This window comes from Anolis sagrei, chromosome 1 (assembly GCF_037176765.1).
Source record: "Anolis sagrei isolate rAnoSag1 chromosome 1, rAnoSag1.mat, whole genome shotgun sequence".
NCBI classification, from domain to species: domain Eukaryota; kingdom Metazoa; phylum Chordata; class Lepidosauria; order Squamata; family Dactyloidae; genus Anolis; species Anolis sagrei.
This window is the reverse complement of record NC_090021.1, coordinates 254199729-254218893: the sequence shown is the minus strand read 5'-3', so window position 1 is coordinate 254218893 and position 19165 is coordinate 254199729. Positions and strand designations below refer to the sequence as shown.

Genomic DNA, 19165 nt, shown 5'->3' with positions numbered 1-19165 from the left:
AAGAAGGCAAAATGGTTGTCTGCTGAGACACTGGAAGTAGCCCAAGAAAGGAGGAAAGCAAAAGGAAACAGGGATAATAAGGGGAGATATGCCCAGTTAAATGCGCAATTCCAGAGGTTAGCCAGAAGAGATAAGGAACTATTTTTAAATAAGCAATGCATGGAAGTGGAAGAAGACAACAGAATAGGAAGGACAAGAGACCTCTTCCAGAAAATTAGAAACATTGGAGGTAAATTTCAGGCAAAAATTGGTATGATAAGAAACAAAGATGGCAGGGACCTAACAGAAGCTGAAGAGATCAAGAGAAGGTGGCGAGACTATACAGAAGATCTGTATAGGAAGGATAACAATATCGAGGATAGCTTTGACGGTGTGGTGAATGAATTAGAACCAGACATCCTGAGGAGTGAGGTTGAATGGGCCTTAAGAAGCATTGCTAACAACAAGGCAGCAGGAGACGACGGGATCCCAGCTGAACTGTTTAAAATCTTAAAAGATGATGGTGTCAAGGTGATGCATGCCATTTGCCAGCAAATATGGAAAACACAAGAATGGCCATCAGACTGGAAAAAATCAACTTATATCCCCATACCAAAAAAGGGAAATGCGAAAGACTGCTCAAACTTCCGTACAGTGGCCCTTATTTCTCATGCCAGTAAGGTAATGCTCAAGATCCTGCAAGGAAGACTCCAGCAATACATGGAGCGAGAGTTGCCAGATGTTCAGGCTGGGTTTAGAAAAGGCAGAGGAACGAGAGACCAGATTGCCAATATCCGCTGGATAATGGAGAAAGGCAGGGAGTTTCAGAAAAACATCTACTTCTGCTTCATTGACTACTCTAAAGCCTTTGACTGTGTGGATCATAATAAATTGTGGCAAGTTCTTGGTGGGATGGGCATACCAAGCCACCTTGTCTCTCTCCTGAGGAATCTGTACAAGGACCAAGTAGCAACAGTCAGAACTGACCACGGAACAACAGACTGGTTCAAGATTGGGAAAGGCGTACGGCAAGGCTGCATCCTCTCACCCAACCTTTTTAACTTGTATGCAGAACACATCATGCGATGTGCGGGGCTGGATGAATGCAAATCTGGGGTGAAAATTGCTGGAAGAAACATTAACAACCTCAGATATGCAGATGACACCACTCTGATGGCCGAAAGCAAGGAGGAGCTGAGGAGCCTTCTAATCAAGGTGAAAGAAGAAAGCGCAAAAGCCGGGTTGCAGCTAAACGTAAAAAAAACCAAGATTATGGCAACAAGAATGATTGACAACTGGAAAATAGAGGGAGAAACCGTGGAGGCCGTGACAGACTTTGTATTTCTAGGTGCAAAGATTACTGCAGATGCAGACTGTAGCCAGGAAATCAGAAGACGCTTACTTCTTGGGAGGAGAGCAATGTCCAGTCTCGATAAAATAGTGAAGAGTAGAGACATCAGACTGGCAACAAAGATCCGCCTAGTCAAAGCCATGGTATTCCCTGTAGTCACCTACGGATGTGAGAGCTGGACCTTAGGGAAGGCTGAGCGAAGGAAGATCGATGCTTTTGAGCTGTGGTGCTGGAGGAAAGTGCTGAGAGTGCCTTGGACTGCGAGAAGATCCAACCAGTCCATCCTCCAGGAAATAAAGCCCGACTGCTCACTGGAGGGAAAGATACTAGAGACAAAGTTGAAGTACTTTGGCCACATCATGAGGAGACAGGAAAGCCTAGAGAAGACAATTATGCTGGGGAAAGTGGAAGGCAAAAGGAAGAGGGGCCGACCAAGGGCAAGATGGATGGATGGCATCCTTGAAGTGACTGGACTGACCTTGAGGGAGCTGGGGGTGGTAACGGCCGACAGGGAGCTCTGGCGTAGGCTGGTCCATGAGGTCACGAAGAGTCGGAGACGACTGAACGAATGAACAACAACAAAGAACACACTAAGGACATAATAACAAAGTTGACCCAGACATGAAACAGTTCGATCTGTCCATTCATCACTGTTCACTTCTCATTGCAGTGGTAGCTTTTGTGTCAAGAAAGCAATTAATTCACTCTGAACATGGCGATCATACTATAAACTGGGGTGGGCTCACTTGTCCCACTGAGATGGAAGCCAACACTGAGCACTTATATGATTCAACAACAATTCTGGGCCATGAAGTCTCTGAAAATCTATGTTATCAGCACTAATATCTATTTTTTTAAAATTGTGATTATTCTTATTATGTAATTGTAGCATGATAATAAGAATAATAACAATAAGAATAATATACTGGCACTTATTGTTATTATTCTTATTTTTATCATCCTAAAATTACACAATTGCTTTAGCACCATTTGTTATTATACATAAAACCAACAATGTATATTGTTAATGGGTCTAAAGGGCTCCTGGCAACTCAACACATTTCTCACATTCAGTATTGGCAGATGAACATCCACCATTGGATGATTTCATGCTGTACTGCAATTCAGGTTAATTTCTATGACCAAATTCCTGTCTTTATGCCCAAACAAGAGGATTTCCCGAGGACTATTTTGCTTATAAGCTTGCATGCCTTCTAAAAGTCCTTTGGGGAAAATCAGGGTGAACTGAACTGGAATGTAGGCATTTAGCTAAATTTAACCTCAAATGCCTAGAAACATACACATGGGAAAAACATGTATCAATTCTTGTCAAGTGTGCATTCTCACATCTTTCAACACACTGGCCTTTTTAGAGTAGTAGTCGTTTTTAATAAAAGTTATGCCATACTTTGATTTTCTTGATCTTCAGGAGGTTCTATAACTTTCGTGAATTCTAAATTCACATGAATTTCGACTCCCAACATCAGTGCAATCTTGAAGAGGATAAGCTGGAGCTGCCTAATACCTAAGAAACAAAAATGACATAATTGCAGCAGTTATTCTTTTAGGATAATTTATTTAGCATTTAAACTTGCTTTCACTATATTTCAATTCTACAGAATGGAAATATTTATTTATTACTTTTATAAACAACCTTTCTTCCAATGAACTCAAGATAGATAGCACACATGGGATTTCTTTTCCTCCTCATTTTATGCTACCATCAACTATGAGTTTCATTGTCATGCAATGGAGACTTGAACACTCCTCCTCATTTTCTGCAACACTCTACCCACTATGCCACAATGGCTTTCAATACATGCAAATTAACACATACACATGATATGTATTTTAAAAGTGAATTTGGTGGGTATATGATGAAATTGCTACTCACTTGTGGAACAACAACTGGGCTTGATGGTACCAATCATGTCAAATCAGCACTAAATGCTCTATTGATATTATTGTTTTTATAGAATCTACCACACTGCAGTCTGGATTTACAAAACACCATTAAAACAAATGGTACCTTTGATACATTGCTTAGTATTTATGTACAAATCAACCATATCAACAGAGCAGAAGTAGGTTTGGAAAGAGAAAAAAATCCTTAAGATGAAAATTCTTTTATTTTAATTTAAATGTTCAGCACTGCAATCTTATTCATGAATGTGCCTAATAGTAAATGTGAACTCTGTGGTTTAAACTTGATGAAAATGTGAAGAAATATTTTGGCATCCAGGATACAGAAAAAAAATATTGATAGGAGACAGAGGGAATGAGGTACAGTGTACTATTAACTATTAGCTGAAGCATTTCTTTTATCTTCTTCCAAAAATACCTGGCACCGACAGTTTTCAGCAATGGATTTTGGCTTCAACATCTGAATCTATTGTCAAGCACTGGCATACCATATCAGGGCAAGAGCTGCATCCCTGCAAAAGCTCAACTAAGTTCAACAAGACTTGTCTGCACGTAGTTGTGTAATGAACTGCAGCCAATATTTCTACCTTATTAATTACAAAAATATGAATCATGAACCTTTGTGTTCTGTGCCTCTTTCTAAGTAGAAAATTAGAACTTCAGTCATTTCTCCCAGTCAGACATACTTACTAATATGATCAATGGATCCTGCACAGAACTTCCCATAAAATTTTTTTGCTCCCAGGCTGCGAAGGTCATGAATAGTAAAAGGCCAGAGGTGAAGAACATTGTTTCTTGAAAAAGTGTCTCGCTTTTCCACCACAACAACTTTGGCTCCAAGAAAGGCAAGTTCTATGGCAGTCCGCAAACCACAGGGACCACCTCCAACTATTAAACACTGGAGAAAGAAACAAAGGAGAGATAATTTTATGGTTAAGATCTGTGGTAAAATATTTGAAATTTGACATTTCATAGTCACTAAATGGGAGTGGAGAGAAGATCTGCTGAACCATGCCCTCTTTCCAGCTTGGGAACGCATGAAAGGAACAGGGGGAGACAGGCCATTGCTGAAAATCTCTCTGGCAGCTGCTTGCCTTCCCCTCCACATTCTTCTCCACCTGGAGAGATGATGGCAGCTTGGGTGTGAGAGAGATCGCAGCTTGGGTGTGATCCTGGACTCTTCGCTAAGCTTGGAACCCCAGGTTTCGGCGGTGTCCAGGGGAGCATTTGCACAACTCAAACTTGTGCGCCAGCTGCGCCCGTACCTTGGGAAGTCTGATTTGGCCACGGTGGTCCACGCTCTGGTTACATCCCGGATTGATTACTGCAACGCGCTCTACGTGGGGTTGCCCTTGAAGACTGCCCGGAAGCTTCAGATGGTCCAGCGCTCGGCAGCCAGGTTGCTAATAGGAGCGGCACTCAGGGAGCACACCACTCCTCTGCTGAGCCAGCTCTACTGGCTGCCAATCCGCTACCGGGCACAATTCAAGGTGCTGGCTTTAGCCTATAAAGCCCTAAACGGTTCTGGCCCCGCTTACCTCTCCGAACGCATCTCCACCTATGAACCGACTAGAACATTAAGATCGTCTGGGGAGGCCCTGCTCTCGATCCCGCCTGCGTCACAGGCGCGCTTGGCGGGGACGAGAGACAGGGCCTTCTCAGTGGTGGCCCCTTGGCTATGGAATGCCTTGCCGGCAGACATCAGACAGGCACCTTCGTTGCTGACGTTTCGGAGAATGGTCAAGACCTGGCTTTACGAACAAGCGTTTGGCTAAGCAATGCAACTAATTAAGGAAGACGGTAAATGGAACATAGGAACGGCACAACGACTATGAAAACGGATCTGATTTCAACTGAGGCGTGATATATGTTGTTTGTTGATTTGTCCTGTCTGAATGTTAATTGTTGTGGATCGACGTTGTCGATCCTGTGTTGTACTGTTGTGTTTTTAATTGCACTGTAAACCGCATTGATGTAGCCCTGTCAAGGGCTGAAAAATGCGGTATAAAATGCGGTATAAAAATGAAGCAAATAAATAATAAAAATAAATAAATGGCCTGCCACTTTCCCAGGAGAGCTCTCAGGAGAGCTCTCACCAGCCTCATGTTTCTACCTCGGCCTTCCTCTCAGCCTGGGGACATGGGCCATTGCATCCACATGCTGAGAGAAGGGCCAAGGCAGATGGGGGGCAGATGTGAGATCCCAAAGGGCCACACTGAGGGTGGGGTTTGCCCATGCCTGTTGCATGCAGTAATTCTGGCCCTATGATAGAAGACAAGAGGTAAACTAATTCAGGCAATCCCAAAGTTACTAACATCTGGCTTACATACAACTCCTAATTGTAAACAGGGATGAGACAACAGGAAGTGAGAGGCAATCTACCCCTAGGAAGAGAAATTCACTCCTGAAATAGTTATCATGGAAAAAGAGTATCTCCTCTGAAGCTCTATCGCCAGTTCTTGTTTCCACAACAACCCAAAATGTTCAAAATCCAATTGTCACAGGGACAGAAGTGAGGTGAAATCTTCTGAACAGGGGCAAAACAAGCAGCACAGGAGTGTTAACCCTTCCCTGGGCTATCCAAAGATGTGTGTGATCAATTTCCATTCACTTTACGCCTACCTGGGCCTTCTGGATTAAGCATATGTGTTCACATCCAAGAAAGTCACTGTTGGTTCTGATGATGTATTGCTATTATTTTTAAACAGTGAGACTGAATGCCACTTCCAGAACCTGTTTTGATTTCATAAGCACTCATTTTCAGAGCAAGGTACCAGCTGCTTGGTGATGAAAATGCATCAACTAGCCCAATTACATGGATGAACAAGTTCCAAGTCCAGATGCTACAAAGAACTGGGTGACTGGCAGGGGTTTGTTCAGCTTTTCAGCACATACTTGGTATGATTAGCATGAGAAATCTTAGTTCTGATAAACAACACATTTGTAACCGTACAATTGTATGCAGCATTTTGTTAATCTTGAGAAATGTCTGACCATAAATGGTTTAATTTACTTTTGGGCTGCTATGAAAACAAAGACCAATGTATCTAAACAATGTCGGTTATAAGTATCTCATTTAGGCTTTCTGTGGAACAAGTCTTTTATTCCCTCTAAACATTGCTTTCCCCTCAAAATCATAAGGCAACAAAACAGATACTGCCTGTTTGCTCCAAAGAGTCGCGGACAGCAAATATTTTAATGCTGTATTCTGAGATAAACATCTAATATGGGCAACTTTGCTTCCAAGTGACCTGCTTTTTTCATGTGCTTGTTAAGGCTTCAGCTGAAGAACAGTTTATACCTTGCATCAAGTCTCTTATACTGAACTGTTCCACAATGTGGCAGGAAATTGAGCAAAAGCTACATTGAGTAATGTTTACGCTTCTACCTTGAACAAGGCAGAATAAAACTGAGAAGGAAAAATACACCTGACTCTCCACATTTGCAGGTCTAACTTTTGTGGATTTGATTATGAAGTAGTTTGTCCAGAATTTCAGAGGGAACCTGAGACACATGCGGCCAAGCAACATCAGAGCTAAAGCTATTAATGAAGAAGAATACTTGGGCCAGGACAGGTTGCAGAAGTTTCCTTTTACCTGAGCTTACTGGGTAGGATAGGATTCTGGATCTTTTTCTCCAGACTTCCTTGCTATATTAATTGAGTGAAAACCACTCATATACTTGAATCACAGTTTGCAGAAACTGAATTAAGCTGAAGGCAAGGGAGAAGAGTGGGAAGAGCACAGAGAAACTAGGCCATTTTATGTAAAAGGTGGAATGGGAGACGATTGATCTGGGTGGTCCCTGACAAATAGGACTGCTGGACGGTATGGGAAATTTAACCAGAATAAAGAACATTATTGCTTTTTGTTAACCGTGCTGATCTTACACAATATATTGTGAACATAGTCAATATTTTGTGTATGTCCAAGAAAAAAAAGAGAAATACTGCTCACCACCTTCCCAGTGAAATCTGAAATGGTATCTTTGTATTGTCGAAGGCTTTCATGGCCGGAATCACTGGGTTGTTGTAGGTTTGTCGGGCTGTATGGTTATGCTTCTAGAACATGGCCATATAGCCCGAAAAACCTACAACAACCCAATGGTATCCTTGTTCAAAATGGCTGACTAAGTACTTTAATTCCAATTAATTTCTTGTAGTTTTTGTTTTATTAAAACTAAAGCAATGGGCATATAGCTAGTTTGCTCCGCTTTACTGGCCTTTTTGAAAAAATAGGGGGAAAGTTAATTCTGTTTCAAAAACAGCAACAATAATAGTTTTATTTCTTAGCATCCTCTCCTTGTGGCTTGAGGTGGGACAAAACATTGTTAAAAACCCATCATCATCCAACATTATGTAAAATACATACATTAAAATGCATTTCTCTGAAAGATATATTTTAAAATATACAGAACAATGACTAATAATAGTGTTTTCCTTCCTAGATATACATAAAAAGTTATTCCACCTCAAGCTATTCTAAAAGTTTAGCCGTATCACTCTAACAGTCTGATTCCATTAAATAACTGAAATAAATATTAATATGGGAAATCTACACTTCTTTTTAAAGTTGTTGGCATTTTAGATGTTGTTTGAACAAATATTGTGTTTCTATGGCATCACTTGAAAGTAAGTTCTGTTTCCTAGTAATCTTTCTTTCCCTTTCCATAAAAACTCTGACCATAAAAACTATGCCTGGTTGGTGTAAAGTTAGAGAAACAAAAGGCAGCAAAATTGCTCCCTTGGTTTCAGCTGAATTTCATTGCATGAATCCTATTTGCACCAGCACAGAAGTATGTTGATTTCGAGGCAAAGTCTCATGCTACATTTGTTACATACAAAACTGTCTCCCTCTTCCTAATTTGGTGGTTCTCCTCCAATGCCATGTTCCTAGGGTGTAGAGTTGCTTCTTGTCTGTTCTATCTTTGGTAAATTCATAGATGGCTCTTTGCTTTCATGAATTGCAAAACTCAATAGCTGAAACCTGGCAAAGGACATTATGAGATAAGTGCCCAATAGCAAAAAGTCACTATCATCTAGATCAAAGGCTATATCAGAAGAGTGGCTATGTGAAACTTAGAAGGTTTTCCTGTGGAAATTTTCAAAGACAGAACAGTGATTAACCCTTCCTTCCTTTCTGTCAATCCTTGGTAAAAACCTGAGAAATGAGACCCTGCACCTGTCCCTCAAGGCCTCCATACAAACTCAGAGGACAGGCTATTTTTGGAACCAAGGGATCTATTAATCACCAAGGGAAGCCTGAACCCAGTAACGTGAACCAAAACTTAAAATTTCTCAATCTGCTGAACTCTACAGTTAGTTGCTGGGTTTGGTGATCAACCATTGCTAGCAATCCCTCACCCCCCCCACCCCCCCCCCAGTTCCTTGCTCTACAGAGCATGCCTGCTGCCTGTTGAGACTTTTGATTTTCCATGTCCACTTCCACTTTTTCAATTCGAATTCCACTTCCACTTCTCCACAGTTATACTTCCTCTTCTTGGAAGGTGCAGCAGACAGTATGTGTGCATACTCGAACCACTCTTTGTAAAATAATCAATTTGTTATTCCGTGAAGTATTTGAAAAGTAATTTATTGGCATTATTCATTGCAGGATGCAATCTGTGATTCCTTTCTTTACTTATGACTTTCAACTTCCATTTAGTGCCTTAATCATGGCTATTTTTGACCATATAGAAATTAAAATGTATTCAATTGGATAAAAATGCCTCAAGTATTTGTATGTGTGAATGTTGCATTCCTTTTACTTTAAAAGCCCCAAAAGTTATTGAGACGGGCCCGCAGAGCCACCCCCTACCTCAAATTATTCAGGAAATAAATACATTAATATAATAAAGAGTAGTAATCATGAGCTATGTGTCACCATCATCGATGTTGAAATAATTAAAACATCAGCTTTGAAAATAATTGTAAACATTTATAAGAAATCATGAGTAACAAATTAATTTTAATTAAGGAATTCCATGCTTTTGCTACTTATCTATTTTAGTGATTGAGAGAAGATGAGAATCCAATATTCAATGAGAATATCAGTTTCTAAAAAACCTCATCTATTACACCAACAGAAAAATTTATAAAGACAATTTTGAAACTACATTGGTGAATATTTTTTCTAATGTTTCTAATTAACACCTCTATGGCTCAACCTGCTTTATTTTCCTCTGGATAATCCCACAATTTTTTTTCTGTTAGTAACCTAGAAAAACACATGTCAGCAAACAAGTAATAAGCTAGTGACAATCTAGATATTATGGTAGAATGCATATATTTGGCCAAATGCTTTCTGGTGAGACTCCCAACGTAACCACATAGCACAGGCATAATAAAAAGCAATTACTTCACGGGATAATTAGAGATTATTTCCATGGAATTAATCCAATTTGTCTCCAAAGACAAGCAGCTGTTACAGGCTCTAAAAGCAGACAGCTAAGCAATTCTAGCCTCCACTCATCCCACTTCCCTGTATGTTAACCCTATATTGTAGCAAATGAATTAGGAAGGGTGGTGCAAAAGCAATACATTCTGCGATAAAAGTCTGTGACACTTTCACTAAGCAAATATGTCTCAGTTGAAGCTTCTACTTTTGTACATCATTGAAATAAGCATCAACTCACCAACACTAAAACCCAATACAATTTTTTACTTTAAGGATAGAGAAAGATGGAGGAACTTTTTTCATTTTTAAGAATTAGTTAGCAGTTGTCATATCTGCATAACAAATGTGCAACACCTTTAATGCCGAACACACCTAACAAACTTCATCAGGAGATAACAATGTTTGAGTACTGGTATGGTATCAGACAACAAAGCATTTAAGCACATTATCCTATCTGTGGCAAGGGTTGGAATGGAAACAATGAGTCTACTCCATACAGTTAAAATGTTGGCTAGGATAAGGACTTAGGAAGGTGTTTCCTGCTCAGACTTCCAGATTTGCTGGAGATTAATATAAATTACAGTACAAAGCAACATTACTGATAGCTAAATCTTTTAATGTCCACAATTGACCTTACAGATGGCTGTACATGTAGAGCATGTAATGAAGCATATTTTTTCTCTAAATGAATTAATCCATTTTATAGGAAGGAAAATCTGACTCAACATGGAAAAACTGAGAAATACATTTCCTCATTATATAATATTTTATTTAGTTTATATCCAAAACTCTCACAACCTGAAATCCAATATTCTCCAATGATTTCATGCTGGTGAAACACATCATTTTGCAGCACAGTAATTCAGTTTTACTAGCAAACCAGATACAATATATCTCATGAAAACCTTTCATTTACATTTTCATATAAATTATTTCACTTAGATGCAGAAGTTTCTCATTACATTCACATGACACACCTACACACTATAGTTGCAACACAGAGTTTAAAAAGCTCTTCAGTATGGTATAGTGGTTAAAATATTGGATTTTCTAAAATCCAACTTTGAGAACTCATGGAGCCATGCAATTCACTGGGTGATCACAGGCCAGTTATTTACCTCATAGGTTTATATGAGGACAAAGTGCAGCTGAGGAAAGCCACTTGCCTCTCATGTATTCATTGAAGGGAAAGTGGCATACATGTATGACTGATTACAATAATGCCTTCCTCAACCATCACAGCCACATTTTCAGCCACTACATATATGCACTGTGTGAAAGTAGTCTTTTTTTTCCATGTCAGGAGCAACTTGAGAAACTGCAAGTTGACGCAGTGGGTTGAACCCTTGTGCCAGCAGGACTGAAGACCGACAGGTTGCAGGTTCAAATCTGGGGAGAGTGCAGATGAGCTCCCTCTGTCAGCTCTGGCCCCCCATGCGGGAACATGAGAGAAGCCTCCCACAAAGGACAGTAAAACATCAAAACATCCTGGCATCCCCTGGGCAATGTCCTTGCAGACGGCCAATTCTCTCACACCAGAAGCAACTTGCAGAAGAAAAGCAGTCTATACATCAGTGCAACTCAAAGAAGCATTCCTTGACTACCAATCCCTGGTGAGTTTCCTGGAACCAAAGAAACAGTTGTACCTAATGGCACTCTGGAGAAGATGCCACTCCCTTACATTAGATGGTTTAAGATGTACAGGTAGTCCCCGAGTTACAAACATCCAACTTACATAAGACTCACAGTTAAGAACGGTAGTGAGATAACAGGAAATGAGAGAAATCCATCCCTCAGAAGGGAAATTCACCCCTGCAAGAGCTGTCATGGGGAAAAGGTGTCTCAACTGAAGCTTTTTCACCAATACTTGTTTCCTCACCAAGCCAATTTTTCAAAATTCAATTATCACAGGGACAGAAAGTGAGGAGAAATCTTCTGCACAAGGGCACAGACAGTAAAATAAACACCTTCCCAATGTTATCCAAAGCATTGTGTGTGCGCCAGGAGTTACATATAAACAATGTACTTGTTCTGAATGTAGAGATCATTATATAAAGTGAAAGCTTTGATTAAGCAGTTAATAGTAACTACTTATCTACAAGACACAGTAGGGTCTACTGGTTTACATTTATTCTAGCAGTTTTTACAGACATTGAACTGCAGGGTCACAGGCCCCTTCCACACAGCTGAATAAAATCCCACATTTTCTGCTTTGAACTGGAATATATGGTAGTGTGGACTCAGATAACCCAGTACAAAGCAGATATTGTGAGATTTTCTTTCTTGCTATTCTGGGTTATATGGCTGTGTGGAAGGGCCCATAAATCTTTGTTTGAGGCATTGGTGATGACATGAGTATGTCTGTGAAAAGATTAGCTATGCATCAATTGTTTGAAAAAAGCAGGATTTAGTTCAAGGCCTAATATTACCTTTTTAGACAACTCTCAGAATCCCCCAGCCATCTTGAAGTTTATGAGATATTACCCAGAAAGTAATATTTTCAAGCTCTGGTCTAATTATTCAATACAGTGAATATGAAGTATATATTCCCCTCCAATAAAATAAGAGACTTTTGCACTGATTGAATTGGGTTGCCCTTGACATTTCTTTCAACTCTATGATTCTATTATTGTTAGACATTTTGTTGTATATAAATGAGTTCTAGTAACCTACCATTTTTCTTTCTATAAGTTGCAAAACAACAATAGTAGTGACACTAGTAGGCCTGTATCTCTTAAACATGACCTCAACACACTTGGAAGCACATAATGAAACTCTTGCATCAGAGGCGCATGCAGAGTAAAGTATTTGTGTGTGAGTGAGAGAGAAGAATACATGAAGTGGCATTTGAAATGCAGAGGCAGGTCAGACTGGTTTTAATCACAGAGGCCTGGCACTCCTTGGACTGAACAGCATTCTTTGCCTTCCGAAAAAAACACCCCTTAAGAAGTCCAACTGCTTCCTAATGCTGGGAAGCAGGATTAAAGGATGTTGCTCTTCCACTTCTAAAAGAAGCAATCTAGCCTGTGCTATTGATTCTTCACAGAAATATTTGCAGACATAAAAGTCAACTACACTATTTTGTGCAGACTAAAGGAAGAAAAGCTCAAAGGATGGGTTAAGAAAGCATTAAAAGTTGAGAGCAAATGCTCGATTTATCTTGTATATTTGTATCTTCTCAACTAGGGCTTCCAGATTTACCATTTTTTACATTTAGATTAAACATGACATTCTTGGATTAATTCATATTTTTAACTGACATTTTTTCCTGTTTTCTGTGCAATGACTAATGTGATGATTAAACGGAGGCTATCGTACTTTGTACAACAGAACAGCATGAGTCACTTTACTGTGAGTAATACTGTGCAAAGCAGAAAGCAGCAAGACAAGAGGAAAGTCACATAATATGTGGATTGAGTCCATCAAGAAAACCATGATCCTAAATTGGCAAATTTGAGTAAAGCTGCTTATGATAAAATACCTCATCAGATGGGTTTACTTTTGGCGGTATGCACTGGATCTTCTATAGTTTCATAATGGAGCTTGCCGGCTCCCATCCCACAATGTCAAACTACTTTCAGTGAGGCTCTATCATAAAACTACAGAAGATCCAGCATATGCTGCCACAGTGGTAACGCAGAAAGCTTTCTGTGTTGCCTCTGAAACAATGGGGGGAAGCCAGGCAGTCAACACTTCCTCCTGTAGGATGGGGCAACCGGTGAGTTGTGCGATGTGGGGCATGGGGTGATGGGTTCCCCATGGCCCCCAGTGGGCACTGCCGGATTTGCCATGATACATGGCAGTTCCAGTGGCCAGTCTGATGCGGTCACAAGACACTTGGAGGTCTCCCATTCATAGGAGTGCTATAATTTAAAATTAATTTGATGGCAATTAACATCAATAACTGACAAAATCCTTAGGTCTAAGTTATATTAGAACTTAATCCACACTGCGTTATAAGACTCCCTCCGTGTCATATATATTAAACACAGCACTGCCAACATCACTTATTAACAGGTGAAACTGATGGACCTGCATGCATAGTTCCAACAACGGCTTTTGACTTTACCTGGCCTAAGCCTATCTTTTGCCAATTCTCCAGTCAAGTCCAAAATTAGAATCTGCTCAAAGTAGTGATCTACTTACCAAACCAGACATTTTTGCTGGTCTTTGACCTGGAGGCATGTTTGTGTGCGGAAGGACAGTCTCAACAGGGCAAGTCACAGTTTGACATTCTAGCCTCCAGGTCGGGACACACTGCAGTCTTGAGTACCAACTCAAGACCATATCTCTGCAATACACTACAATTTGGGAGAGCTTTGTTCATGATCTTCATTTTGGAACACCCATGTAGAGGTTACACTCTGTGAAGTGCCAGAAGGATAGCATATTACTGATTCTGAGGCCAAGCAATATTACTATTAAAAATGGAGCAGATGTACACTTTCCACAGAGGAGGTCTTTCTCTGGTAATGATTAGAAACACCACCATGAAAAACAGATGGATAGTTGTCCTTACTATTTTTCACATGAACAAATTAAAGCCAAAAACCAAGACCTAGCAAGGGAGAATGCCTAGGTACACTTATTTGATTTAATGCAATTTGCATTCAGGATGGGGTTTTTTTTTAGTTGTTGGTTTGCAATATATTAATAAAAGGTAAAGGTAGTCCCCTGACATTAAGTCCAGTCATGTCTGACTCTGGGGTGTGGTGCTCATCTCCATTTCTAAGCCGAAGAGCCAGCGTTGTCCGTAGACACCGCCAAGATCACGTGGCCGGCATGACTGCATGGAGCGCAGTTACCTTCCCGCCGGAGCGGTACCTATTGATCTACTCACATTTGCATGTTTTTGAACTGCTAGGTTGGCAGAAGCTAGGGCTGACAGGGGAAGCTCACGCCACTCCCTGGAATCGAACCTGCAACCTTTCGATTAACAAGCTCAGCAGCTCAGTGCCTTAACCCACTGCGCCACCGGCTATTAATACAACATATTAATGCTTGGAGCAAGGTTTTCTCCAGCCCATCTATTCAAGTAAAACCAAATAAAACAAATCTAAATGTTAGATAGATTTTTTAGGTGAAAATATGTAAAAATAGTACATTTGTAAAATGAAGTACACAACAGAAAAAAAATAAAACCCAACTGTAGGATTATGCTCAGGGGTGTCTAGTCTCTTGAGTCTCATAGGCTTAATGGAAGATTTTAGACTTTCTCAATGCACCACCACAAAATGGCTGATATGAGGTTTGACAAATCTTAGTGGGTAAGACATTTGGAGCAATTAAATTTTTCTGCTAAATGTCAAATCACATATTTTATTGCAATAAAATGCTGATTTTACAAATGACCAGCCACATACATAGATGTTTAGATATTACAATAATTACCTTTTCTCCAAAATCAGGATTATTCAATACTTTTCTCAGAGTCAAGATTGGGTAACTGTATGGGAGCCAGGAGCCAATATCTCTCCCCCCACTTCCAATACATACCAATTGGGCCAGCAAGTCCAAATAACTCCCTTTTCCTCTGTAGTCCCCTCAAATTGGCAGCATAACTACATTTCCTGTCACTTTTTGGGAGAGGCTGTAGAGGTAAATGGATATATTTCAGGATAGTATGGAGTTTTTAGTTGCATATAGTCATGGGTGGGGGTATTTCAGTTTGCTCTAGGCCAAGCAGAAATGCATTTTCAGAATCTTCAATCTTCTTATCAAGTTTCCTCTTCAAATATTGTCATTCTTATTGCCTGCATTTCATCTGTTCTCTCTCAGCTTTCCCCGCACTTTTATCTCAATGACTTGCACCATAGTTCATTCCATTTTTTCAGAGCTCAACATACCAAAAATTACCACTTTCATTACCATTTCTCCTGCTGAGAATGTCGCATAAGAACTGAGGGACCTCATCAGACGAGGTAAATTTAGGGTCCTAGGATGCTTCCACCCTTTCTTGAGGAGGGAGCCCTGCGCCAGACATCACACAATGTCATGTGACTTCCAGCAGAGTCCCCACCCCAACTGGGATGAAAACATTGTTGCAGGCTTCCTACATAACCTGGGAGGAATGGAGCAAGCACAGGTCCTCGCCGGGCGGGCAATGCTTCCCACGTGTGATATAGGAAGCGTTGCCACAAAGAAGTGGTGCCGGGGTGACAGATATGCCCTACTGCCCCCTCTGTCCAGTGATGAAAGTCCTAAATGTGAATCTTTGCCCTTTCATCATACACTCCATTTTGATTCACTTAAACTTTTAGTACATTCCACTCAAGGTCTTTATCATCTATTTCTTACCTGAAACTTTTGTAAAGCTTGAACTTTTCCTCCTCATTACTTGTTTTTCATTCAGTATTGAACCTCATTGTGTCTCTTTCTATGAGACAAACTGTGTATTTTCTGTGCAACATCTGGCTGGTATGTGATTAGTGCAAAAATAGCTGTACAACATGATAAGTATTTTAAAAAGCAATTCCACTAATCCTCCAAAACCCAACTGATCCAAAACCATAGCTAAATGCTTCTTGTAATATGAACAATATGCTTACAAAGCCTCTGTACTGTGTGTGAGATCTATAGTGACATCATTAGGTAATAATCAAATGCCAGGAGAGTTTCTAAGGGTGATGTCATTTACCCTGATTTAATATCTTAAAATAAATATGTTACTCCCTTTATAGAAAATTTTGTCTCACATACATCCTTTCATCACCAGTGCTTGCTAATACAAGAATGAGCACCAAATCACCACCACCATCTAAACACATGTAATCCAAGTCAAAAGCCAATCTAAACATTACAAAATCAATGTGGTATAATTTTGTTCTCCTGAAAATATTTTTATCCAAATGACTCAAGCACCTATCTATCAGCTGCTAAAAGGCAAATAAGTAAGTATTGCTATTCTTCCCTTTACTGTAGCACGCTTTAAGGAGTTTAAAGGTTTTTTTGTCATGTCAGGAGCGACCTGAGAAACTGCAAGTCGCTTCTGGTGTGAGAGAATTGGCTGTCTGCAAGGACGTTGCCCAGGGGATGATCGGATGATTTTTGATGTTTTATCATCCTTGTGGGAGGCTTCTCTCATGTCCCCGCATCAGGAGCTGACCACCTGCTGCAATGCAACCTGAGTCCTGCCACATGCACAATGGAGGACCTTCTTGCAGCAACACCAGAAGCACTCCAAGTGGCCAGATACTGGTCAAAGGACATTTAATCAACTACCAAACTCACAAATTCTGTATTTTGTCTGTTTGTTTGCTTTGTTCTGTTAGAAATGTAATATAATTGACTGGTTGGCCTGACAAGACAAATAAATAAATAAATATGAGGAGCTGGAGCTGATAGAAGGAGCTCATCTGCCTCTTCCCAGATTTGAACCTGTGACCTGTCAGTCTCCAGTCCTGCCAGCACAGGGGTTTAATCCATTGTGCCACCGGGGGCTCCAGGAGTTTAAACTGACTTAAGCTAAGTTTGGGGGAAAGTCCGAAATAAGCCCCTGAATGTGCTGCAGCACAGTGGTAATGTAAGCCACATTGCAAGATGAAATTGGCTCTGCAGAAGTCACTCGCATTGTGGACACCCAATAACACTGATGTGCATTGTGAACTTTGGAACGTGGCAGGGCTGACGGAATATGCCCAAGGACACGCAGTACATTTGCAGTGCAGGATGAGGACTTACATCACATCTCCCTTACCTCACTGGTACTTTTTTGTTTCATAGAGTTCTCTTAGGCAAGAAATACTCAGAGGTAGTTTTGGTTTCTATGCAGTCTCTCATTTATGAAGACAGCCAATAATGGCTTCCCATGCTCTCTGTGTGACCTGCTTCACACAGTTTCATACCTTACATAACATCTTATATTTTGTGCTCTTATATTTCTAGCGTCCACTAAAAGAATATGGTGATATTATAGATGACTTCTTTATCTTCAGCACTGCAGTTGTTCAGGACTTTCAAATATTTGATTATCACAAAAGTTAATGCTTGAAGCAGTGTTCTGACACTATACCCTTCATGTCTGCAGTCTGTGGATCTGTGAAGATGGATTGAAAACATGTACTGTATTTACCCAATTCTAATGCTCATCTTTTTTTTACTAAATTGTTTCCCAAAATTAGGGTGCACATTAGATTTGTGTAATATAGTAAATACTTTTTGGGGTTTCAGGGTTTTGAAATTTGAGGTGTGCATTAGATTCAATGGAGCATTAGACTCAAGTAAATATGATATCAAATACTAGAAACCCCTTAGGAATGAGAGAAAACTCTACAATTGTTTTCTGGTTTCACAACTTCTTAATCCCTGTACTATTAGCAGAAATAATAGCAGTAATTCAAAGCAAACATGCAAAGTTTTTTAAAAAAAATATTAAAAGTTGCTGAAATATTTTTTTACAATCTACAGAATATTTACACCCATAAGAAATTATGAAAACTATAAATCAAAGATTTCCAATTGTTCTTGATAATAACGAATATAACTTCTAATGAGACTGCATGTATGCAGAAATGACACCTTCAAAATAACATCAAAAGTATACCGTAATGGAATTGTGGTTTTTCCCTACTTCAAAACATATACTTTTCATTATCACAGGCTTCTGAAATTCCTCTTTAAACCACTCAGAAAGTTCATATATTTCTTTTAAAAAACCTTTGCCACAAAGCCTTGCCCATAAGCATAGCCCTACAGAATTAGCATGCAGACATTTTTTCCAGCTTTGCTTAAGTTTTCCCCCCTAAATTTTGTTCTGTTTATGCACAAGTGGCACATTCCTTTCTGAAAATATATAAAAGGAATTATTCCATAAAAATGGTGTCCAGGAATACAAGAGCTCTTTAAAGCTCCCATCTAGGGCTTGTGCTAGTAAAGTGGAACTGACCAATTTTTTTTCCTCTGAAACAAATGGCTTCTGAAATATACAAAGAACGTTGGAAATAACTAAACTTCAAAAGGAGTTTGTCTTACATCAGTATTTTGATGGTGATTTCCTTGGCTTGGATGGATAGTTTCAGGGTTCTCTGAAATCCTGTTTTAGTAACAGTCATAATCCTGTGTTCATATGATTTTTTTTAAAATTACAAAATATGCTTAAGTGACAATGCTTCCCCGCTACTGCACATTCTGTAGTTATAACTTTAATATAAATAGTAAGAGGACTTGTGTTTTCAAGAAGCTTCAGCTTGCTCATAATATATAACAACTAGTGTTTTTTGTGAGTAAACATCTTTCTATTCCTGTTATTAGAAGGAAATACAAATACTTTCACTTTTTTTTAACATACATAAAGTATGGTATAATGGAGACCATTACACTGAAATTAAAGAACACGCATAAAATACCCTAATAGATTTGCTAGTAATTTTAAGAATGTCTTACTCTGTTTCATCATTAAAATATTCTGTTTGCTTTGGATAAGCTGAGTTGACTGTCCTCGACTCCAACAGAAAAGAGCCATAGTCAGATGTTTTCTAAAAGTCAGCTGCCTTTATATTTCCTGCAGGATAAGCCATGG

The 19165-nt window shown here is 39.7% G+C and overlaps 1 protein-coding gene across 15 annotated transcripts in view; it reads right to left on the bottom strand.

Moving 5' to 3' along the window:
• The window catches only part of MICAL2 (microtubule associated monooxygenase, calponin and LIM domain containing 2), a 171903-nt gene that overhangs the window by 111076 nt on the left and 41662 nt on the right, over positions 1–19165 (bottom strand). For all 15 annotated transcript variants that reach the window (XR_010908931.1, XM_067462654.1, XM_060766856.2 and 12 more), the window contains exons 3-4: positions 3944–4151; positions 2739–2855 (exon numbers count right to left, since the gene is read on the bottom strand). Coding sequence is in view for 14 of the 15 variants with exons in the window: in XM_067462654.1 (XP_067318755.1) it covers positions 2739–2855; positions 3944–4151 (325 nt within the window). In the remaining variant the exon portion in view is untranslated. The remainder of the gene's footprint in view (positions 1–2738; positions 2856–3943; positions 4152–19165) is intronic.